Raw genomic sequence first — 24,984 nt, 5'->3', positions numbered from 1 at the left:
CTTTAGAAAAAATAATGCACCAGCCGGGAATCGAACCCGGGTCTGTACCGTGGCAGGGTACTATTCTACCACTAGACCACTGGTGCTTCTTGTCTTTCCTTTTGCTTCCGACAATTTTGTAACAATAGATTATTCAATTCCTTTAATAATCGATACAAGCAAGAAATTGAATACGCAGTCACTAATCCCGATCACATTTGGTAAGTTAGATGTCAAAGTGTGACCTTTTACAATTTATAAAACCACTATATAATGGAGACTAGGATGTTTGCTCAAGTTTTATTTATCTAGATTAGGCAGAAACACATGAAACTGTCTACTGTCTTGCTGTTCATTTTTTAGCATTAACATTTTTTCTATTTTATATAGCCAAGGACAAAAATTAAGTAAATTGTTCAGTTTTTACATTACATACTATTTCTTCCGACTAAATTCGTTTTGGCCAGTAAATTTATACGTCAAAACATCTCTTTAAATCCATCAAAATAGATCCATTAATTCCTTGATTGATTTCAAAACCAAACACAATTTCTTCCGCATTACCTTCAAATTATACAAGAAAAAGCACAGTACTAACAATTTCACAACATACAACATATGACTACAAAGGTATCAAACATATAATCCATGTATCATATCAATATTTCGGATCAGACATTAACAACAACAATTCACAGTTTACAACTAGGCCAATGTGGCACTTTTCAGATCAGACACCAACAACCACAATTCACAGTTTACAAATAGACAAATGTGGCCTCAATCCCGGTCCCCGGCCCAACCTCCCTACCTGCGATGCACCATCTTGTCCCGGGCCTTAGGCGCGACACCTCTTCCGGGCCTGCTGTGAGCGCCCTTGGGGATTCAACTTGTGCTTCAGCAAGAAATCCAATATACAATAAAGAAGGGTTACTAGACACACTTTTGAATTTTGATATATCTATTGTAATTGTAATTAATACATTATTATAAAGGTAATTAAATAAAATGAAACCCTTCAAAGTGTATCCACAATCTCCACACATTTCCTCGCCGCCGCCGTCTTAGCAAGCGGAGTAAGTTTGCTCTCCTCCACCGCCACTCTCCTGAAAGCCGCAGCCTTCACCACCAGCGCCTCCACCCCTTCCCCTCCAATCCCACCGCAGCGGCTCACATCCACTCTCTCCAAATTCCGGCAGCTCCTCACCATCGCAATCACTGCCGCGTCGCTCAATCGACCGCATCCCCTCAGCCTCACCTCCTCCAATCCACCGCACGACACCACCATCGACACGAGATCCTTATCAGCCATCATCTCATTGTGCGACAAATCCAGCCCCCTCAAATTTCCCAATTTCTGCCCTAGCGCCGCCAGCAATCCGGCCTCCCTCTCCACCACGTCGCAGTTTATCAGCGCGAGCTCCTCCATCGCCTCTCCCACCGCCGCCTTCAGCCCTTCCCCGGTGACGAGGCAGCAGCTCTCCAGCCGTAGAATTTTCAAATTTTTGAAATTAGGGTTTTGGGATAACGCGATTAAATGGGCGTTTTCGAGATCGAGCGGCAATCTCAAATCGAGCCTTTTAAAGCTCGATTTGGTGTGATTGATGAAGTGGAGGAGGCCTTCTTTGTTGCCGCCGTCGTGGACTAGCAGCGATTGCAGAGATAGGCAATCGGCGGCGAGTTTCAGCAGAACTAAATCGACGATGCTTCTGGAAGTTCTCAGCTCGACTTCTTCTAAATTGTTCCAGAATTTCAGAAATTTCGAGAACGAAGGGTAATCTCCGACGCTATCGCAGCTCTTGAGCTGCAAATTCTTCACATTCCTGCAGTTTCTCCATAGAAAGCTCAACGCACTGTCTCCGGCAGAAATTCCACGCAGAGAAAGGCTTTCCAAATTCAATTCCAAATCAGAGGCGTCTCTGTTTTCTTCAATTTCGAGATTATTATCTTCAATTGATGGGCCGGTGAAGGAAAGAGAGAGGCGTTTCAGCGAATTGAAACAGGGAAGCCAGTGGAAGGAGAGGGGTCTAGAGAGAGAAACTGAGATGGAGGAGAGATGGACGCAGGAAGCTGAGAGGGTGTAAAGGGCAAAGGGGGAAACTGGGTCGCCCGGGTGGCGGAGGTGGCGGAGGTTGGGGCAGGAATCGGTGACGGCGAGGAGGAGAGGGTCGCCGCCGCCGGTGAGGGAGATTGAGGAGAGATAAGGATGGTGGGAGAGGAAAGTGGATAAGGATTTTATGGTGGAGGGGTTGTAGGGAGGGGGGAAATTCAGGGACAGGGAGGTGGTGGAGGAGCGGAGGAGGCGGCGACACCGCTTCGAGACGAGGGAGACCGCGGCGGAGGACGGCGGAGAGAGGCGGCGGAAGATTTCTTCGAGGAGCTCGTCGCAAAGATGCGTATCCATTTTGAAGAGTTGTTTTTTTGGGGGGTTTGTTTGAACTCTCTTTTTAATTTGGAGGATTTTATAAGATGTCTACCTTTTACCTAACATTTTGAATTTATCAGTACTAATATTCTCATTATTGAAGTAAATTATACAATTAAGAAATCAATGGAAATGGAAGTGATTAGGAAATTTAATCATTGTGTTTAATTGTTGATTTTGAATGACAAATTTTTGTACTCGTTGGGAAGGCTAATTGTCATATTTTGATTTCTTTTTATAGAAAATTATCTGGATTAAATCGATGCATTAATACGATTGAATTATTTATGGGACGTACGAATACTCGTAGTTGAAAATTTGGGTACTACATGAATACAAAATGTCTTGGATAATTCAAACAAATAACTTATGGATAAGCAATCACACCAAAATAGTGATTTATGTCCAACTTTCCGATCTATCTTTTTAAAAATAAATATAGTACTGCGCTATAAGAGCATCCATAATGGGGAGCCATATAGTCTTGTGGAGCCTTATAGTCCGCCTTATAAGACGCTTTATGCTCCGCCACATCAGTATTTTATCCTTCTACCCATTTACCTGCAGTGGGATGCCTTATAGCCCGCCCTATAGTCCGCCCTAAGCATTTTATTTATTTAAATATTAAAACACTATAAAAATTGGAAAAAAAACTTCATTTCATTGAAAGTTCAAACATTACAGTACGAAATAAAAAAAAATACAAATTCTCTATGGCGGTTACGATCCCAAACTTCTTCAATCATGTCGTTCATTAGCTGGGCATGGTCTTGTTGGTTGCGCATTGAGGTATGTCTAGATAGAACCTCATTGTAGCCCATCGGTAATCCTCTAACGTGGGGCGGGTTCGCCATGCTGGAGCTAGATCCAGCTTCATCATCGTCCGCTTGGACCTGCTCCGCCGCTTCACACTCGCACTCCATTTCGGCCAAGCATTCCGCCGCAGCCTCATGAACGCAATCGAATAAGGCCCGAGTAATGCCCTCCGAGGTACTCCAGTCGTCGTCAGGTCTCATTTTTTTAGTGAAAAAAAGAGTTGGTATGTGGGGAATAGAGAATTGATGAGAGATGGGAGAGAAAGATTGGTATGTGTTGAAGTGCGGAAAATAGAATGAAAATGTGAGGTATTTATAGATTAAGAAAATAAAAATAAATAAATAAAAGGAAAACGTGTTGCATCGGGCGTGCTATCGCCCGCGTATATTTTCCCCTTCTCTCTTACTTTTCCCCTAATACAATTAAACACTACTAATAATGTGGACTCCACATTCCACTAACACTACTTCTCTCTTACTTTTTCCCCTTTTCTCTTACTTTACCAATTCCACATTAAAACTCGTGTCATTCACAATGTGGACTATATTTTGTGGACGGGGCGAGTATTATTTTCGATGAATCCACAGTATAAAGTTTTAATTACGTTTTCGAGATGATGCTCAAATGCTCTTCAAAGACCACTAATGCATTTGTCTTCGAAAGATCTTCGAGTGAGTATCTTGTACGCCTCAATCGGAGTCTGTAGGAGAAAGTTATGGTCGTTGTACGAAAGCCACGCATTGAAGAACGAGTGACTCCATAGACAATGCGTGGCTGGGTGAAATGAATCGTAGGAATCACCCGGGCGAGCGTTTGTCTTTTTTTTTTTTCACACACACACATACACATCGGACACACACCCACACACACATCAGAGTTCGAGATACATTGGCAAGCGAACCAGCCTCTTCCAGCCCCTCGTGTCCGCACGAACTAGCCCACCCAAGCCCTTCGTGGCCCCAACGAACTAGTCTTCTTCCCAGTTGGTACTAGGCATGTAAGCTATCTACCACCTCGTTGCCCCCAAACGAACTAGCCTTCTTCGCAGCCGGTACTAGATCGGTAAATTATCCACCTCCAGACGGGTCCCGGGCATGTAAGTTGACCACCCTCAGACAGGTCCAGGCCTGCACGCTTGCAAAGTCCCAAGGCAACAAGCCTTGAGCCCACAGGGAAATTAATCCCAGGATGCGCCATCCAGGATTCGAACTCCTGACCTCCTGGATGGGCGGTATCCATTGCCTCCCTTCCCAACCAGTCAAGCGAGCGTTTGTCGTTATATGACCGAATTTGTCCATTTTTACGGCTTTTCCTTGGATTTTCAACTCCACTTATATATATATATATATATATATATATATATATATATATATATATATATTCATTTATGAGACTTTAAACCCTAGAGTTTGTTTGAATGTTGAATTCAAGACTCCTTCGTGAGTATGTGAGAGTTTATCTAAATTCCTCTTTGTACGTTGCTTGATTTCATTTATTAGATTAATTCAAGTAAATGTATTCATTTATAGTTATGTATCCATAAAATGTGGAGTGGAGTGCTTATCTTAGTGAAAGTAATCTAGGATTACCCTCATTTTCTTGTGTAAGGTCGTAGGTTCCAAGGAGGATTCCTCCCCCTCTTTGTACCTTTTTTCCATTTCTATTCTCACCATCAAATTTTTTTAGGTTTAATTTTTATGGCTAGACTTGTCATATTCTTTTTATTTGTGCTAAAATTAAGGTCAATCGCTATTCTAGATATATCTTAAAAATATGAAAGGTAAAAGGAAATGACCGTTGATAATTCAGTTTCATTTCCTTAGCTGCATCTAAATAATCACAGCACCAAAAACTAATTTGCACCAGCCGGGAATCGAACCCGGGTCTGTACCGTGGCAGGGTACTATTCTACCACTAGACCACTGGTGCCTCATGCTAATCTGAAGCTATTTGATTATTTGATTAATTTCTAACTAAAAGAATGAGTGAAATTGAATATACAGGTATTTAAATAATGCCTAATTTCAAAGTCATGTTTGGTAAGTTCGATTATAAAAATATTATCCAATGGGGAATGAGATGTCAGAGTCAAATTTTCTTTATATAGAATTATAGATGTGGAATAAACATTACAAACTGGCTTGTAACTACTAAGTTCTACTAACCATCCATTTTTACTGGTCCTTCTTTCTTTCTATATATAAAAAACACCATAGATAAATTAGGATACATATCTATTAGTACAACTTTACAAGCGCAAGGCAAGAAAATAAATGGAGTAATAAGTATTGAAAACAAAGAGATAGCAACCTTGGACTTAAAGAAAATGGGCTAGCGTTATGGTGCAGAACATAGACAACCTATTAGAAAATTTCTTAGTTTTATTTTGTAGAACGTTTGGACTGAAATGATTTCGTCAGATCGTAATACGTGTGGACTACGACAGTAGTGAATTCCACAACAGCAAACGACAATCCAGTACTATAGTTATGTTCAATTGCTCAACATACACACGATTTGAAATCTCGATCGATATTTCTATATGCTTTTTCTGCTACACCTTTATTAAATGATTACATGAATATATATCTAACATGGACAACGCAAGCTTACCCCAAACATTTACTTATTTACATCAAAACTTAAGGGGAAATCGCCATTAATGGAATAAATAGAGTACTCGTGTATTATTACAAAAGCGAGATAAAAAAAAAGGAACACGAAGAAAATAAAATACTGACCAATAGAAAGAAATGAGTTACTTTAAACTGGAATAAACGCTCCCTTTTGCCTTAAGTTTAATTAGGATTATTAAAAATCTTACGTCTTACGAACATCAAACTTATTTCTTTGCTTATACTTTTCTTCATATTAATCAATTAAAACAATTGAATTCTTTACTTATACTTTTATTTGACATAATTGCAATTAATGGAACTAAAAGAGGAAATAAAATGCCTTGTCATATCCCTTTATTTAGAAATCAACAACAATTTTAAACTATATTAAACACAATACATGTACAAGCATGGTTTTGGGGAGAAAATAAAACCATTTTAGTATTATTAACTTATACAAAAAATCCGTCAAATCGGGTCAAGCACTGCTACTATGAGGTAGAAAGAACTTGTTTTACTTTCGAGGACAAATATGTCAATGCGAGAAGAGTCTTTCTTCTCGACCTGACTTACTATTCGACTTGACTTACCGTCCTCTCAATTAATTTGATTTTCATTATTAATTTCATTTTTTGTATTAATAGATTTATTTATGTATTTTCAAATGATCTTTCGATTAATTATCTAGTAAAAAGTCATATATTTAACAACTATTTTAATTACAATTTCGAACAAGCGCATCACTGATTTTCCGTATCAGGGTGCAACCGAGGTTTATTAGATTACATGAGGCAAAGCATTTCGAAAGTTAAAAGGAACATCTCCACTATTTTAAAGCACGTAAAAAGGGGAAGGCCTTTTCCATCGATTCCTAAAATTGTATTGAAAAACAATCTTAATGAGGCCATGAATCTACGCACCTCCCATTTCTTGTGAAGAGATATAATGAAATCGAATCAAATATAGAATCAACCTAAAAAATTGATTCTCCATTAACGGCCGGAGGGATCAAAATGTGTTGTCGTATTTTTCTGGCATTTTATCCACTCAACTTCCACTTTGCTTTATCATTCTTTGTTTGGAATAAGCTCTACCCCCAATCTTTTTAGTATTATTATATAATTATTAAGACATAATTAATTATAGTTGGGGCATTTCTGTTGGGCACGGATTTTTAAATATTGATGTGTTAAAGGTTAAAGTAGAGAGATTAGTAAGAAATAGAGAATAATAAGAGGGATGAAGAGAACGTAAAGTAAGAGAAATAAAGTTTTTTCTAAAAAATGAAATGACTCAAGTATCTTGGGATATCCCAAAAAGAAATACGACTCGACTATCTTAGGACGTAGAGAGTACAAATTAAAGGCCTCACTTTTTATGTAATCACTTTTAAAATTAAAAAATTGAAAAAAAAATAGAAAAAGGTCTGCAACTCACGCAATTATTCAGACTTCTAGGAAGACGGCGTCTCCATCTCATTGAGCCTTCCATGTCAATCATTAAGCCGTGCACTATATTTTGTTTCCACTTCAATTCTCCTAACCAAAACTTAATGTTAAATAGAATTAAAACGAAATAAAATCTTCCAAATTAACTTTGTTATACAATAACTGAATCAATTTTTAAGCTTAATTGTGGTTATCTGTATTTTATCTTATATCTTTGGTTTTAATAATTTTTTAACTTTTTTGGTGGGTAGCATCTGAAACACCAACATTATTTACGAGTCCAGTTAGTTGACTTTGATCAAAAGGGAGAAGCATCTGTTTCGGTCAATTCCAATTCATAAACACAATGACCTGGTCAACTCGAATTACAAGTTTCACGCTCTCAATTATTTACACAAATTATTTGAACAATATATTATTCTTTAAATTCAAACTTGTACAATAGCATTTACTTATATTATACATGATCGACTAAATTAGAATTTACTAGTATAACATGATATTAAAATATAAATTTTGGGATTATTTCTATTGACAAGTTATCATTTTTTTGCAAAATATATCTAGTTGTTTTAATACGCAATCCTAACACGAGAACTACGGCGAAGACTAATTAATCCAAGTCTTTTTTTATCCAATAATAATTAATTTCTCTTCTCAAACTTTCGTCCGAACTGGTATATAAATATTCTTGCTCACCATCAACACAAAGGCAACGACATCATTTCATATCATACCAAATTGACACGAAACTATTCAGGTAGAGCTATTGATTAGGGCGAAAATTGATAAATTGGGTAGTAAATATAAAAGCTACTAGCTAGGGAACCAAACAAAAAATATTACTAGTAGAAATTAGTAGGATATATTCTAGAAGGTTAAGTTTCTGTTAAGGATTCTCTTCCTTAACGTTCGAATTCTACACTATCTAGAAACCGAAGCCGTGGTCGTCGAGCGCCCAAGAGGTTTGGGTCGGCGAAGACGTCCGGCAGAAGGGGTGCTGGGCGCGAGAGAGGTTCTCGTCGGCAACGATAGAGAATTAGAGTTTTGTGATTCAAGCCAAGTTGGACGAAATACTGATTTCATTAATTGGTTGAATGCCTAACAAGATAACAATCGATCATATTTATAACAATAGAACTACTACCCTAATTTAATGAACAAGAAACAAATATAAGAAAAGATATGCAAATCCCTAATATATCTAAACTAAATGAAGGTTCGTATAAGTTTCCCTATGTAGCGTTTGTTGTCGACATCACATACTAGATATCTTACCGTCCCACACCTAGGGGTGTGCATTCGGGATTCGGTTCGGTTTTTTGCCCAAACCGAACCGTAATCGAAAAACCGAATTTAGGCTAAAATCAAAACCGAACCGAAACCGAAAACCGAACTAAAAAAACCGAACTATAACCGAAAAACCTTGAACTGAAAACCCGAATTAAAAAAAAAACAAAAATTTGGAGAGAGAAAAAATAGTCCGGAAACTTATAAATTTTCAACCTACAAAACATAATATGATAAAAATGATAATATCCACAATCCATCAAATGCATCAACCAACAAATATAAATATGCAATCAACATTCCACAATAAAAAACATCAACCAAAATGTCTTCAATAGTTTCAACACATTACATCAAAATAAATCCAAAATGAAGTTCCATGACAAGTCTTCAATATTGTCCAAGTGCAAGCAAGTTTCAACAAATAATGGAGATTGATTAATTTGTTGAATCTTGAGTAGACATCAATGCAATACCTACACAAAAAGAGTTATATAAGTACTATAAATGAAATAATCAATAACAAAAAACTTAAATGTATAAAACTACCTTCTTCTATCTTTTGGACATCTTCAAGAATTTCTTCAACACTAAATTTGGAAGATTTGCGAAGCCAATTTTGACCACAAACAAGATACTCGACAATTTTAGGACTTAAAGAGCTCCTAAATGGATCAAGAACTCAGCCACCGGTGCTAAAAGCGGACTCAGATGCTACAGTGGAGATAGGAACTACTAGAATATCACAGGCAAATTGGGAGAGTACAGGATATTTATATTCATTATTTTTCCACCAATCCAAAAGGTCAAATTTTGGCCCACCACTCTCAATATCCTCCTTAAGATATTTATGTACATCATTGACTTCATCATGCCTTTGGTGAAAAGTCTCATACAAGGAACCCACCATTTTCATAGCATTCTTCAATACATCATTATCTTCAGGTGTAACATCCAATTTCAACTCTGCATGTCCTATATTTTGTTGGACAATTGGTTGTTTGTAATCACCACACATGTTAACTAATTCAGCCTCAACTTCATTTCCAAATGAGTTAGCCAACTCCTCATCGTACATATGTGCCAACACAAGTTTCACCAACTTCAACTTGTATCGAGGATCAACAACAACAACCATGAAAATGAGCTTATTCATCTTCCTAGGATTCCCCCAATACTTGTCAAATTTTTCTTTCATTTTCTTTGCCATGATACTCAATTCAAAATCATCACCCTCTATGAAAGCCTTCAACAATGCATGCACTTTGTAAATCTCATGAAGAAATAAATTAGAGGTAACATATAAAGATCCAGAAATCCTATTAGTTGCCTCATAAAAAATCCTCAAGAAATTCAACATTAATTTTGCTTTCCTCCAATCTTCCTCTTTTGGCACCCCGTGAACTCTACCTCCATCCACATCCTCATCCTCATCCTCATCATCATCATCATCATCAACTTCAAGATCCTTATGCCTTACTTCAAGATCCTTATGCCTTACTTCAAGATCCTTTTTATATGATGAGTCTATCAACTCATACCTATAGAAAGCTTTCTCAAAAGTTGTCGCAGCTTCCAACAAGAAGAATGTTGAGTTCCATCCAGTTGCAACATCTAAGCACAACATGCTCTTACTAGATATTTTTTCTAGTTCACAACACTCCTTAAATCTACCCAGCCTTGTAGATGAGTGCCTAATAAACCGAACTGCATTTCTGATTTTCTTCACCGAAGGTCCAATCTCTTTCAAGCCTTTTTGCACCACTAAATTGAATATATGAGCAATGCACCTCATATGCATATAGTCACAATTTCCTACACTTTCCCCCCCATTTCCTAATAGTTCTTTTCAAATAAACCAATGCAGTATTATTCGAATAAGCATTATCAACAGTAATCGTGAACACCCTATTGATTCTCCAATCATGCAAGCACTTCTCAATTTCCAAACCAATATCTATACCTTTATGATTAGGAATTGGACAAAAATTTATAATTTTTTTTGTTCAATTTCCAATCATTATCAATATAGTGAGCAGTCAAACACATGTAGTTCACCTTTTGACAAGAAGTCCATGTATCTGTGGTAAGACACACTCTTTGGTTGGCCGATTTAAGCAATGTCATGAGCAATTTCTTTTCATCTTCATAGAACTTAAAACAATCACGTGAAACTAACCATCTAGATGGAATCTTAAACTGAGGACATGACTTCAAACAAAAGTATTTAAAACACTCCCCTTCAACAAACTTAAAAGCCAACTCATCCACAATGATCATATAAGCTAAAGCTTTCCTAACCTCTTCTTGCTCAAAATTCCAACTACTAAGTGATGAGCTTTGACTAGATTGTAACACCAACCGTGTTTGCCTAGGACCTGTAGTTGAAATTTTATTGCATTTACTCAAATGTGCTTTAAGTGTAGAAGTGTCATTCTTAGATTCTCCACACAATGTTTTCGCACAATGCACACACTTAGCTTTCTATTTCTTATGTTATCTAAGAACGGAGTAAAATGGTCCCAAACCTCTGATCTTTTCTCCATAGTTTTCCTCTTTTTTGCCTCTCCTTTGTCTTGAAGATCCTCAGATGGAGTATCTTCAGTTGCATTATTTTCGATGGTATCTCCAACCGCTTCACTTTCATCACACAACATCTGTAATAAGAAATTTTCAGAGATACTTAGCAATCAATTTGCATTTTACAATACATAAATTACATCAAAATTAATGAATAACTTACATTACAACTTGATGCTGAATAATCTATGTTGTAGAGTGGAGAAAAATTGTCTGCCTTTTACTTACTAAATCTGAAATCTGCAAGTACGAAAGAATTAAAGAAACTTGTCAAAATTAGCATAACAGTATAACACTTTCTTCATCTACACAGCAACAGCGGCTACCATTTAACAGGTTTAAATAAGCATCAAATATGTGCCCATTAGGTACGGGAGTCTGATTGATTACATAACAATATTGTTAAGAATAACAGGGCAACCAATGAATGTCATGCCATATTCTAGAAGTTATATATAGATGCTGCCCTGAAATATCGAAATATAATAGATTGGGTAAAATCATGTAACTGAATAAAGGTATAACAGATGTTGTGTTATTTCTTCAAACGCTTACAGTTTCTATTTGCATTTAAAATCATACAGGAGCTGTATAAGAATAAAATTATTACTATCTTTAAAATCATTTAAAATCATACTCCACTATATAAGAATAAGATTATTACTACCTTTAGACAGGAGTTGGCGAGGGGCGAGGGGTGACGAGGCGACGGGTCGCGACAGGCGACGGGGCGAGGGCTGGCAAGGGGCGACATGCGACGGGGCGAGGGCCGACCGGCGACGGAGGACGATGGAGTTGGTGGTGGATTGGTGGAGGGATTTAGGGTTAGAGGAGAGTTGGATGATAGATTGACGGCGGATTACTCAATTAGGATTTAGGGCATTTAGTCTTTTAGTTATAATTACATAATAGGGCATTTACTTTTAGTCTTTTAGTTATAATTACATAATAGTAATATATATATATATATATATAGGGTTTTGATCTATGCAAAACTATATTTAAATACAGAAACGCAGAACAATATCATAATTAGGTCACTTTTAGGTCATAATTAGGTAATTTTTAGGTCATGCTAACAAAGCATGACCTAAAACGATCTTAGCATGACATTAAACCCAAATATTATAATATGACATAAAATTGCTTAATTATGACCTTCCGTGTTTTTGGTTAATTATTGACCATTAGATCATCTAATCCTAGGGCCAAGATTTGGTCTGCATTTCTGGATTTAAACACATACTTATTTTGATCATCTCCCTATATATATATATATATATATATATATATATAGGGTTGTATTATATACCAAACTAGTTTAAAACACTAAACGCCAAACACATCATTATATAATAACGCAGAGTTCATTACAACTTTATTTATAGTTCATTATAGGGAATTCTGAGATTTAAAAATAATGACATCATCATGCATAGTTTAGAAATCTGAAGTTCATTATAAGTTTGTTATTAGTTCATTATAATGAACTCCGGGTTATCATATAATGATGTTGTTTGGCGTTTAAGGTGTAGGAGTGGTTTGATATTGATCACAGTCCTATATATATATATATATATATATATATATGAATATCCGAACCGAACCAAACCGAAATTTTAAAATTCGGTTCGGTTATTTCGGTTTTTCGGTTCGGTTCGGTTCGGTTTTGAAAATACAAAAAATTCGGTTTTTCAGTTCGGTTCGGTTCGGGCGAAGAAAAAAACTGAAAAACCGAATTTATTTAATTATTTATATATATATATATATATAAATAATTAAATAAATTCGGTTTTTCAGTTTTTTTCTTCGCCCGAACCGAACCGAACTGAAAAATCGAATTTTTTGTATTTTCAAAACCGAACCGAACCGAAAAACTGAAATAACCGAACCGAATTTTAAAATTTCGGTTTGGTTCGGTTCGGATATTCGGTTTCCGGTTTTTTTACTCACCCCTACCCACACCACATTAGTGGGAATTACGATATTGAGAATTGGCTTCGGTAGTTAAAAACATTAATGTTCGTTGATTAATTTATTTTTAATTTCAAGCATTTATAATGGGAAATGAGTGGGAAAGTCACGATTATGAGATACATTGAAAATTAGCTTAGGTAGTTAAAAAAACATTACTGTTCGTTGGTTAATTTATTTATAATTTGAATTCGAATCAATAATAGTAACACCAACTACTAGAGTGTGGTTTAGGCTTAGTATGTAAAAGATGACGGTTTTTAGTAACGGTAATACCATTTTTTTCATTAAGAGCATTAGCAATGGGGCGCCCCAAGGCGCGCCACGTCAGCAGTTTTATTCTCCTACCTCCCCACCTGTAGTGGGGCGCCCTAAGGTGCGCCCTATGGCGCGCCACATCATCATTTTATTGTTTTGTTTAATTAATTTAACTGTTTTCAAATAACAAGTAACGAGTAAATAAAAACGGCCTAAATAACAAACGGCGAAGGTTTAATAAAAAAAAGTTACATCATTGAACTAATAAAAAAAAAACTAAGTCGGACCAATTCCCAACTTCCGACACAGCTCATCGAGTAACGCCCGGAGATATTCAGCTTCGTCGAGGTCGGTACACTTCTTGAGGGCCCTGTGCGTCTGCAACATCGTCCTTGCCATCGACGCTATTGCTAACGACTCAAACGCGGTGGCCGTCTAGGTCGGGAGCTCTACCGGGACCGGAGCTTGGGTTGCAGCGGTCGACGATGAGGTCGCGGTCGCCTTCCCCTTGGCCTTCGCAGCCTTGACGCCGGGAGGACGCCGGAAGGACACCAGTGTGCCGGAACTCCCTTCATCCACGTACGTCCGGTTGAGGTCAACCGGGTGACTGCCGCTGCCGCTGCTCGTGTAGTCACCAACTTCGGTGACCTTCGTCCTCTTCGGCGCATCAATGTGCAGAATTCCACCTTGGAACTTCTGCTTCTCCCTCAAGAGCGCCCAGATGGCCTCGTGCTTGATATCGCCGAACATCGACCGGTACGACAACATCGCTTTAGTGCGCACGTCGCTCGCGCTCTCGCCGCTCACCTGTGACCGCGTGAACTTCTCGAACTCCGTCGCGTACAAGTTCACTTGCTTCTTGACTTGATCCCAGTGCTTGCGGAGTTGCTCACACTTGCGCTTGTACGCAGTCGGCGGCTTGACCGAATTGTAGAGGTCCGCGATGCGTTCCCAGTACGCGATATGTCGCTGGTTGTTCGCGAATATTGGATCTTCCGATATATCTACCCAACACTGAGCCAAAGTGAGAGTTTCGTCGTCGTTGTAGTTCGTACGGTCGAGGGCGTACTCATCGCAATCATCGGGAGGCGGCAACTTCTGCGCCCGCTGCCGGTTCCGCTTCTTTCTGGCTGGGGCGGAAGCGGTCGCGGCGGAGTCGGGATCGGCCGCTGCGGTTGGGCGGTGCGGAGACGGCTCCATGTCAGACAACCCATACGATTCCGTACTGAAATCGGGATCGTAATGGGTGTTGGTGTCGAACGAACAATAATCGTCGGGTTCTGTACCCGGCCAATACGCCCCTGCGCTAAACGTAGGACTATTGAGGCTTGAATCAATTTCGTAGTAATTATGTAAATGTAAGTTTCGAAAATGAAATCGCGTGAAATGAAATGTTACAAATGAACGATATTTATAAAAAAACGAAACTGCGTGTCATCGTCCGCGGTCGATCGTCCGCAACCTCCACAATGGGGCGGACGATGGCGCGGACGATGGTCATCGTCCGCGCTATCCTCCGCGACCGAAGTATAGGGCGCGACTATCATCCGCCCATTAAGGATGCTCTAAAGATCTTATATCAATAATGGAAGATCAAAGGCAAAAATAAAATCATTGACTTGATCGACCTCTCTGCATATATATATATCACGACATACACATACCCCATTATATAAGTGTGGTGAATTAATTCTTCCCACGTCTATAAAGCTAAAGGTCAGATACTCAAATTAAAGTAGTACTATCCATTTCCTCAAGACTTTTCCTTCCCACTAATCTAAGTGGCGATGCATCGAGGTAAGCAAAGCCCCCCTTGTTTGACTCCCACTCATTTTACACACAAATAAATATTTTCAATCCATTTTGTTTTATCCCAATCAATCCACTTTGTAGACGCTTTGGCCAAAATTGTTGCTGCACACGTGGCAGCTGCCGCCGCCGTTGGTCTCGCCGTCATGCATTTCCGCCGCCGCAAATCCGCTCTCTCAAAGGATGATCTCAGCCGCCTCGCTCCGATCCTCCACCAGACCGGCTCCGGCCGCCTCGGAAAAATCGAGAAATTCTCCCATTATCTTGGTATTTTATTTTTACATAAAAATATGTCTGATTTATGGTGTTTTATATAGTTTGATTGATTTGAATTTTAATCAGCAAGGCAAATTGGATTTGAGGATGAAAAGGAGTGCCCGCAGCTGATTCAATTGGCGTATCAATATCTCAAGAGATCCAAAGGAGTTGATGATAAAATATATGAGTATTTCTCAAAGCAGCCAAATGCAAAGGATTTGTATGTCAATTTGGTTGAGGAATTTGAAAGATGCATTCTTGGATACTTGGCTTTTCATTGGAGTCATGCCTCCCACTTAATTACTCAGGTTCTATTTTTTTTTTATAGTACTATATGCTTTTTATGGAATTTTTCATAACAATTTTTTGGCAAATATTAATGATTTGGAGGTTAATTAATTTGCAGATACTGAGCGTTGATTCTGAACAAAAGAGATTAAAGGAGTTTGTGATGGCAGCAACTAGGTCACTACACTGTTTTTTACATACTTTATTTATTTATTTATTTATTTATTTATACCAACAATTATGGTGGTATGACTAGGACTCATAATAAATAATTATGGTTAGGTAGTGGACTTTGAATTGATCCATTTGGACACACGTTTTGACAAAGAATTGAATTATTTTAGGAAGAAATTTGTTTTTTTATATAAGCATGATGGATAAGATTAACCATAATCGGATAACAAATAAAATCACAGATTCACAATGTGTTATCTGGTTGACACAATTAATATATAAGAGTGTACAAATGTACATCTATTGTGCTAGAATCGATTATTGTAAGGGGTCCATATTTTCTTATAGGCCCATAAAATTTTATAGTTGTAGACCAGGTGCCTTTTGCTTTCTACATAAAGTAATTTGATATCAATTAGTAGGATAAAGATAGTTTGTTTATATAATTATATATTGATGTTGTATATCCCATCGAATCATTCAAGTGAATTTAAAGTAATTGTGGGGAATAGTCGAGGCTAGACATAAGGGAAAAAATGTATATAAAAATGCACAAAAGTAGTATAGTACTCCCTCCGACGTTTTCCTTTTTGGTTTGTCCTAGCTAAAATGACACATTTCTTTTTTTGGAAACTTTCCCTCTCCAATTAATACACTCTATTTTTCTTTCTTTCTCTCTCTATTTTAATACTTAACACCCACTTTTTCTCTCTCAATTAAACACTCTAACCAATAACTCTTAAAATCCTGTACCGGTCAAGAAATGTGACAAGGGCCGAAGGGAGTACTAATTTTATGTTTAATGTTTGCAGAGAAATGTTATAGGAGTACTATCTAGGTTTGCAGAGAAATGATATATGAGTACTAATTTTATATTTAATGTTTGCATAGAAATGATATAGGAGTACTATCTAGGTTTGCAGAAATGATATAGGAGTACTAATTTTATGTATAATGTTTGCAGAGAAATGATATAGGAGTACTATTAAATTAATACTGAAATGACTAAGATACCCATCTAGGTTGTAAGCAACTATGGAAGAAGATAGGCTAAGATTCAGCTGTCGGCTCATCGAAAATATTACTCCCTATATTCTAATATTGTCACTACAGAACTCCATGGAATTACCACAGATAAACCAGCTGTAAATTCATACACATAAAACACATGCATGTTGCCTTGCCCTTATTTCAAGCAATGCTTGGATTTATATTAATGCATATTTATACATTATTCTTTGGATTTATTCATTTTCTGTTTAATTTGACTATACAGGAAACTAAGGTTCGATAAGATGACCAAGGACCTTAAGGTGACGAGAGTATTCTCTACATTAGTCGAGGAGTTGAAAGCAATCGGAACAATAACATCAAACAATGAATTAAATCATTCAGACGTCATGGCTCCGGTGGCCCTCAGCCAACGTAGCCCCGTCCTCCTCCTCATGGGCGGCGGCATGGGTGCCGGCAAGAGCACTGTCCTCAAGGATATCATGAAAGAGTAATGTACCTAGCTAGATCACCTTTATATTTCTGAAACATAGGTTGAAATATTAACACATCACTAAAAAAACTTGTTTTTCAAGGACATAAAAATTGAGAAGCAATTACTTGCGCTAGTAAATTTTAAATTATAACAACAATTTAGGACGCAAAAAAGGGTTTAACTTAATGAATGACAAATTAACTTAATCTTTAGCTTTTTTTAGGACATTTCCAGTAGCGTCCTCTAATTTTAGTTGGGACACCAACAATGAGAGTGTGTTCGATTGGTCTAACGTTGGATGTGGTCGAATTTTGCAGATCATTCTGGTCGGGTGCAGCAGTGAATGCTGTGGTTGTGGAGGCCGATGCTTTCAAGGAGACGGACGTAATCTACCGTGCCTTGAGCTTAAGAGGCCATCACCAAGACATGCTTCAAACAGCTGAACTCGTAACTACTCCCCTTGCTCTTGTTTTAACCATTCGACTTTTTTCACGAAGATCACTTACACTTTATATGCAACAGGTGCACCAATCTTCAACAGACGCTGCGTCGTCGCTCCTAGTGACCGCGCTGAACGAAGGGCGGGACGTGATCATGGACGGGACCCTGTCATGGGAGCCCTTTGTCGAGCAAACAATTGCAATGGCGAGGAACGTGCACAAGCACCGGTATAGGATGGGAGTTGGGTACAAGGTTGAGGAGGACGGTACCATCACAGAGAACTATTGGGCTCGTGTGGAAGGCGAGGGCGAGGGAGACGAGGAGACGATGAAGCAGAGAATGAAGCCGTATAGGATTGAGTTGGTGGGAGTTGTGTGTGATCCCTATCTTGCTGTTGTTAGAGGCATAAGGTGTGTTTGATCATTTGCTTATTCATTAACTCATGTTAATTAATTAGTTTTTGCATTTTTATAGTATGATTTTGAACTTGATGATTCATTTGTAGGAGGGCAATACAAATAGGGAGTGAAATCACAGCTGAAATCACAGCTGAAATCACACAAGAGATTTGCAACTGCATTTCCAAGATACACTGAGCTTGTTGATAATGCTAGGCTATATTGCACCAACGCGCCGGGAGGCCCTCCCAGGGTAAGCTACCGTTATTTTTCGCTCACATTATATCGTCTAATCATTTTTAACATTACCTATAAAGTGATATCATTTCTCTATTCGCAATACGCCAACCACTTTTATTAAAAGTATGGTGCTGCATTAGATGATTTCTATTTTTAAGGGACGGAGAGTGTATTGTGATTTTGTGCAGTTGATAGCATGGAAAGATGGAGATAGCAAATTGTTGGTGGATAGAGATGATATAAAGTGTTTGACAAGGGTGAAAGAGTTGAATGAGGAAGCAGAGTCGATATATGAGCTGTACAAAGATCCAGCCATAATGTATGAAGCTGAGTCGGTTTGGAATGATATAGTGTTGCACTCTGCTAGGGATAGTCTTCAGCTGCAGATTCAAACTGTTGTCAAGAAAATTGAAACCCATGTTTCTTCATGAGATTTTGTGTTTTGCTTCATGTTGATTTACTGTATAGGTGTGAGTTGCAGACAAAATCTGTATGAAAAGAGTTCTGTTTTCTCTCTCTCTCTCTCTTTTAGGAAGAATCCGTTGCAACAAAATTAGCAACTAATGATACTAAACAACATTTAAATGCGAAATGAAAATACACAGAAATCACTAACTACCTTCTAATTATATCCGCACATGCTTTCACATAAAAGAGGGAATATATAATCAAAGTTCTCTCTTTTTCTTGCTCTACTTATTATTTTAGTTATAAAATAGAAATGTGGGAAAACATAACACACGAAATGATTTCATAAATAATAAAATTAAATTAAAAATTAGAAAGAATATAAAAAAGATCGAGGTTGTTGAAAAGGTCATTGAAATCCGAATGAAAAAGAACATGAATTGAAAGAAGAAGTGAAAATTAGGATTTATTTATAGAATTTCTGAATTAAAGAAAAAAATTGAAAAATTCTAACCCCTTGCCCATCATGGCTTGGTGTCGCCAATAACTGCGCCTCTCTAGTGCCCGTCGTGTCACCCCTCCTAGGCATGGAACACGGCGTCCACAATGGAAGGGGACGCCCGACGCGTCTCCTGTATCCACTAATTATTCCATAATTATCCGTCTAGGATTGAGTTTTGAAATTCAATCCCATGAACTAAACCCCCTACAAATTTAATTTCGAATACAATCTTGCAAACCGAACGCCCCTATATCTATTGATTGGGCTTTTCGTAAACACTTAAAGATAAATACGGGCTTTCGGTTTGCTTATCCAAAGACAATTATCAGTATCTGCCCTAACACTCGTATAAATCGACTCTCCCTCCCTCCAATTTCTCCCCCAATTACGTCCAGGAACCCTAGCTGCGGAGCTCACACCTGCACACACCTTCACACCACATTCCAGAGCATCCACCGGCAACCATGGTGAATGCCCTATCTCTATCCCTCTCCATCACATTCATTTTGTGCGAATTCAACTTACTCTGTCTTTATGTTGCATCTTTCAGGCGGACGTCGAACCCGAAGTAGCGGCTGGACTGCCGAAGAAGAGAACATTCAAGAAGTTTAGCTTCCGCGGCGTTGATCTCGATTCTCTACTTGACATGTCGACCGATGACCTCGTCAAGCTTCTCAGTGCCCGCGCCAGAAGGCGGTAGAAATACTATTCTTTTTGTACCTTTCAGTTTCCTGTTGCTTAATTATTGCGTTTGGTTTAGGAATTAGAACCAAGTTTTTTTTCGGATTTTATGTTACTTGATCAGAGAATTCTACTTTTCTGCAAATTGCCTGGCATTCTGTTGGATTGTGACATGGCCTGTTGTTTAGGATATAGTAGTATTTACTTGCTTAGTAGAATTCTCAGCTTATTTTACATTACTCCGTTTTGTATTTACACCTTTCTTAGATATCTTCAGATTTAAGTAGAGTTGTTTTCTCTATCTAATCTAGTTTAGTTATTGTACGAAATGCACATCTCCCCAGTTACTAGATTACAATGTTAAAATTAATAAATTCATACTGAGTGTCATAAGCTACCTTGTTATCCTATGAGTTAAATAAATATAGGTGTTTCTGTTGTTAGTTTTTATGTTATCTGGAATAAATTTAGATCTTTCATTTGATTGTTGAATGTCCAGCTTCCAGAGAGGTTTGAAGAGGAAGCCCATGGCCTTGATCAAGAAGTTGCGCAAGGCTGTAAGTACTCAAATATTTAATTACTTTACTTCCTTCGTTACTTATTCCATTGAATTTTGTGCTTGTGCTTTTGGTTTGATCATATCTACACTTTGTTTATGAATTTATGTCTTGCAAGTTGCAACATTATAACATAAATTCTTCCCAGCACTTACTTGGTTCCGTTCCTTGTTAATAGAGCCATTTTTCTATTTTCGGAAGTTCCAAGTTAATTGAGTCATTTCTATTTTTGGTAAAAAGTAATTCTCCCTTTTACTTTATTCTCTCTTCATCTCTCTTACTTTTTCACCATTCATTTAACACACTATTCTTAAACACCGTGCCGAAAAGAAATGCCTCTATTAATAAGGAACGGAGGGAGTATGTTTTATGATATACTCCATCCGTCCCGCTTTAGCAATCCCAATTACTTTTGACACTCGTTTTATAAAAATGCTAATAAATAGTTAAAAGTGGAGAAATGGTAAAGTAAGAGGGAGAATAATGTAGAGAAGAGTGCTCAAAAGTAACTGGGACTGCTAAAGCAGGACGGAGGGAGTACCACTTGTTTAAACATAATGTCAACAAGCAGTAATGATTTTAGGCAAACTCCTGAATTGTTTACATCCAGATTTACTCAACCTCATGGGTGTCTTTATTAGAACATGTTCATTAGTATTTTGATAATCTTGTGCAACATTTTGTTTCCTGAGTCCTGACAATTTGTTTGTATCCTCTATCCTAACTGATGGTAATGAAACTTTCCAGAAACGTGAAGCCCCAGCAGGTGAGAAGCCTGCTCTCGTGAGAACCCACGTGAGGAACATGATCATTGTTCCCGAGATGATCGGAAGTGTTCTTGGAGTGTACAATGGAAAGACCTTTAACCCCGTTGAAATTAAGCCTGAGATGATTGGGCATTACCTTGCTGAGTTCTCAATCTCATACAAGCCAGTCAAGCACGGTAGGCCTGGTATTGGTGCCACCCACTCCTCCAGATTCATTCCTCTCAAGTAAAACCTCTGCATGGTGGATGGTCGACCAAAACCTATTAGTGAGTTATGCTAATTTTGCATATTGGATTATACTTATTTCATAGTATTTTTTAATTACAGTATATTTTTTAAAAAAGTTGAGCTTAAAGACATGTAGTTCGGTCGAAACTGATTTTTAAATTTTACAATGATAATAATGGTAGTTTTTAGATCAGCCTCGGCTGGTAGGGTATCAAGAATACCGGTGTTACTGAATCTCAATTTAAAGATAATAATGAATCACCAAAATGAAACACTGTATAATTTCATAATTTGATTCATAAAAATACTTGTATACAGCTTCAGACAGCAGTGTTGCAAGAAAAAAGGACGATCTTTAAAACAAGTTGCTTAGTATATGGAGTATATGTGTAGATACAGCAATTGTTGCTATTTTCTTATTTCCTTAAACCTTTTGAAATTTTGTGGGTGATTTTAATTGTAGATGTTTTTTTAAAACCATTTATTTAATGTCCAACACACGATTATTATAAGTGCATGTCTCTTTGTAGCAAGACAGTTTTTCTGTTTAAGTCGAATTCAAATATTATGAGAAGACTCATCTAGCTGTATTAGATCACAACATCTAAGCTTAAAAATTGTGACCCGTATATAATTAATGACTCATGAAAACGCCGAAGCAAATATAATTTGATAGACAAATATCATAAATGTCAAAATACACGTCTCATCCACTTAATACAAATAGACAATATCTAACTTATTTCCATTAACCACAAAACGACAACTAAACGACCTAAACCCTCTTTAGAAGAGAGCTAAATTATAGCGATTTACAAAACAAACTTTAATTTGATCTAATGACAAGAGGAAAAATTAAAAAAAAAAATCCCAAAATTCAAAAAAAGAAAATTTATAGAAAAAAATAATGTATTTAAATGTAAATTATTCGAAAGATTGTCTTATTATTATTATTATTATTATCGCGTGTTGCCATATGGAGTCCACAATATTTCAAATTTGCTCTGAAATGTTTGCTAGGTTTGATGTATTTTTGTTTTAAAAGAGAGAGTTCGGGAAAAAATACACAATATTTTGAAATTGAAGATAAATAACCTTATAAATATTTTTTTTTAAAAGAATAAATGTAACTCGGAATCTCGGAAGATGTGTATAGTGGTGAAAATTGAAATTCGACCCGTAAAAATAACAAAGAAGAGAGAAGCTCAAAATCTGCTCCTCATTCCTCTACAGGTCGATTCTTCATTCTTCTACTCAACAGGTTTCAGTATTCAATTTATGCTATTGCTTATATTCTCAGACTTGCTTGAAATCTTTAACTCTCTGTTTAATTCCATTTTCTTTTGTAATACGCAATTTTGTTTAACCCCAATTATGCATACCCTCTCTTTCTCAATCCAAGCATGCTAGGAAAGGCATTAGATGCAGTTTACCAAATGTGCTATTCACCATTCAATTTTATATGCGAGAAAATAGTTTAATGCGATTTACTGATTTGTATATAAATCAATTGTTACAAGACCTAGAAGATACTGAAATTTTGTGCTTATGATGATCACCGGGAGTCGTATCACTAAAAGAAATTAAAAATTTAATTTCTTGTGCAATTGGTTGATTTTGGAACTGAGGATTTTAGTTGTGATTACTACTAGACAGTTACTTGTGTCTGCTGCGCAAGTCAAATTTATACGAAATGAATGAAGCGAGGATCGACTAATTTGTAAGGAATAATACGTATTCGACCTCACATGCTGCTGTTTTTAGCTTGCTTTTCCTCCCGTCTCAACTTTCATGTTTTGTATACTCCTATATTTTATAGTTCTTGAAGTATTTGGGGTACTCTAATGGTTACTTTTGGATATATCTTCTCCAAAAACATGAAAAATCCTATGTTTTATTGTGTTAGATGCGTAGAAAGTGAATGTAATGAACTTGAAGACAGCCTTGGGATGCCTCAGTGCCTGGAGAATCAGTTTCTAGTTGGATTTCCTGCAACATTACCGAATCGGTTTTTTATCCACCTGAGTTGAGACAATTTACTCCCCTCTTCAAGGTCGGCATATTAGAACTATTTTGCAGTTTGTTTGTATTGCAATCTTTCTTGTTTATTCATTCTTGGGCTTTTTCTGTGAATTTGTAGTTTGCTCATGTGTTCTATATTTCTATTAATGTACTGTAGCTTGTTATTTCCCGTGATGTTTGAATTTCTTTTTCACTGTTAAATTATCAGGAAATTTTGAAGTACTTGAGTAATCCGAAGAAATCTCAGATTTTGTTACCTAGAATCAGAAGTTACCCTTTCCTGCTGATTACTCTAGCAGACCTTTTTACTAAATAATTTGAGGAGTCGGCATAGTATGCTATTGATTGTCATTTCCTACTAACAATTTCCTGTAATTCTAGGAATATCTTTCCCAATTCTGCACCAGCAAGGTCTCACCGCCATCCATTATTTTGTTTCCTTGATCAAATTCATAATTCATGTCACTTTAGTACATATCCTCGTAGTCATATTCTACTTCTACTGTACTAGGATCTTTTGGCACCAACGAACACTTGCTGCTATTACTTTTCGTCTCTCTGATGATAGCTCATTATTTAGAAGGACTACAATTTTGGTTTCATTGGTAAATGGTAATAGTTCTGAAGTTCAACTGTCCTGACAGGTGCTTTGAGGTGAAAAAAATGTTTCTTAAAACGCAGTTGTCTTGGAACGTGTTAGTTCCTGCTGAGAACCTCGATACTGAAGGACTGATACTCCAAAGGGCCATATTGACTCACCTCTTGGATGACTTTGCTACAAAGAAGGCTGTTAAAGATATAGGTTACTTCATTGCCGTAACCACTTTGGACCGCATTGGCGAGGGATTAATCAGCCAGCAGTCCGGGGCCCTCCTATTCCCAGTGGATTTCAGTTGCATAACATTCAAGATCCTCCCAGGCGAGACCCTGGAAGGCGTTGTCCACAAGGTTCTGAAACACGGCATATTCTTAAGATGCGGGCCTGCTGAGAAGGTATACATCTCTCACCACAAGATGGCTGGCTATGAATATGTGCCCGGAGAGAACCCGTGCTTTGTGAATGACAAGCGATTGAAGATCGAAAATGGCTCGTTGGTGCGAGTCACGGTGATTGCTGAGAGGTATGATGAGGCTGAGAAAGATTTTCGAGCCCTTGTCAGCTTGGAAGGTGACTTTCTCGGGCCTGTGTAATCTGCAACTTCTTAGCATAAGTATTTCTGTGTGCCGATTGTTGTGGAATGTTGTAGAGGCAGTTTGAGCTTCTGAGCTAATACCTCCTATATATATAACTTGTTCATCATGTTAAATGAGTTTCGTTTGACCTCTCCAACAGCATT

The 24,984-nt window shown here is 37.5% G+C and overlaps 4 protein-coding genes, 1 long non-coding RNA gene, 2 other non-coding genes and 1 pseudogene across 8 annotated transcripts; 3 read left to right on the top strand and 5 right to left on the bottom strand.

Annotated features, from left to right (window-relative positions):
* Positions 1 to 15: 15 nt before the first annotated feature.
* TRNAG-GCC lies at positions 16 to 86 on the bottom strand. The gene has a single exon. It is a non-coding gene; the product is annotated as a tRNA-Gly (tRNA).
* A 524-nt stretch (positions 87 to 610) lies between these two features.
* Positions 611 to 2,435, bottom strand: LOC121777672 (F-box/LRR-repeat protein 4-like). The gene has a single exon (XM_042175010.1). It carries the CDS (start codon positions 2,381 to 2,383, stop codon positions 998 to 1,000), a length of 1,386 nt encoding a protein of 461 aa, XP_042030944.1. The 5' UTR covers positions 2,384 to 2,435; the 3' UTR covers positions 611 to 997.
* Positions 2,436 to 5,078: 2,643 nt separating this feature from the next.
* Positions 5,079 to 5,149, bottom strand: TRNAG-GCC. The gene has a single exon. It is a non-coding gene; the product is annotated as a tRNA-Gly (tRNA).
* Positions 5,150 to 8,859: 3,710 nt separating this feature from the next.
* LOC121777095 lies at positions 8,860 to 9,211 on the bottom strand. Its single transcript, XR_006045365.1, has 2 exons — positions 9,126 to 9,211; positions 8,860 to 9,028 (listed from the first exon to the last, which is right to left on the bottom strand). It is a non-coding gene; the product is annotated as an uncharacterized LOC121777095 (long non-coding RNA).
* Positions 9,212 to 9,258: 47 nt separating this feature from the next.
* On the bottom strand, positions 9,259 to 10,371 carry LOC121776930 (zinc finger BED domain-containing protein RICESLEEPER 2-like). Its single transcript, XM_042174074.1, has one exon. The coding sequence runs from the start codon at positions 10,369 to 10,371 to the stop codon at positions 9,259 to 9,261; it is 1,113 nt and encodes a 370-aa protein (XP_042030008.1).
* Positions 10,372 to 15,041: 4,670 nt separating this feature from the next.
* On the top strand, positions 15,042 to 18,998 carry LOC121776469 (annotated as a pseudogene).
* Positions 18,999 to 19,698: 700 nt separating this feature from the next.
* On the top strand, positions 19,699 to 21,818 carry LOC121775772 (40S ribosomal protein S15-4). The gene is made up of 4 exons (XM_042172815.1): positions 19,699 to 19,859; positions 19,943 to 20,088; positions 20,573 to 20,630; positions 21,378 to 21,818. The coding sequence occupies exons 1-4, from the start codon at positions 19,857 to 19,859 to the stop codon at positions 21,624 to 21,626; spliced, it is 456 nt and encodes a 151-aa protein (XP_042028749.1). The 5' UTR covers positions 19,699 to 19,856; the 3' UTR covers positions 21,627 to 21,818.
* A 185-nt stretch (positions 21,819 to 22,003) lies between these two features.
* LOC121775771 (DNA-directed RNA polymerase V subunit 7-like) lies at positions 22,004 to 24,977 on the top strand. 2 transcript variants are annotated; one of them, XM_042172814.1, is made up of 3 exons: positions 22,004 to 22,858; positions 23,532 to 23,678; positions 24,292 to 24,977. In XM_042172814.1, exon 3 carries the CDS (start codon positions 24,311 to 24,313, stop codon positions 24,836 to 24,838), a length of 528 nt encoding a protein of 175 aa, XP_042028748.1. In that variant the 5' UTR covers positions 22,004 to 22,858; positions 23,532 to 23,678; positions 24,292 to 24,310; the 3' UTR covers positions 24,839 to 24,977. The 2 variants fall into 2 exon arrangements, with proteins under 2 accessions (XP_042028748.1, XP_042028747.1); XM_042172813.1 differs by having other exon boundaries at positions 22,004 to 22,886.
* Positions 24,978 to 24,984: the final 7 nt, after the last annotated feature.

Source organism: Salvia splendens, chromosome 18 (assembly GCF_004379255.2).
Source record: "Salvia splendens isolate huo1 chromosome 18, SspV2, whole genome shotgun sequence".
NCBI lineage: Eukaryota > Viridiplantae > Streptophyta > Magnoliopsida > Lamiales > Lamiaceae > Salvia > Salvia splendens.
Note: the sequence above shows the minus strand (reverse complement) of the source record. Positions and strands in the feature narration are given on the sequence as shown.

What these genes read in the sequence shown, in the direction of transcription:
- LOC121777672 (XM_042175010.1), bottom strand. Translation starts at nt 2,383, where the DNA reads ATGGATACGCATCTTTGCGACGAGCTCCTCGAAGAAATCTTCCGCCGC.
- LOC121776930 (XM_042174074.1), bottom strand. Translation starts at nt 10,371, where the DNA reads ATGAGGTGCATTGCTCATATATTCAATTTAGTGGTGCAAAAAGGCTTG.
- LOC121775772 (XM_042172815.1), top strand. An exon ending in AGTGCCCGCGCCAGAAGGCG is followed by an intron (nt 20,089 to 20,572) that starts GTAGAAATACTA and finishes TTGAATGTCCAG; the next exon opens with CTTCCAGAGAGGTTTGAAGA. An exon ending in TCAAGAAGTTGCGCAAGGCT is followed by an intron (nt 20,631 to 21,377) that starts GTAAGTACTCAA and finishes GAAACTTTCCAG; the next exon opens with AAACGTGAAGCCCCAGCAGG.
- LOC121775771 (XM_042172814.1), top strand. Translation starts at nt 24,311, where the DNA reads ATGTTTCTTAAAACGCAGTTGTCTTGGAACGTGTTAGTTCCTGCTGAG.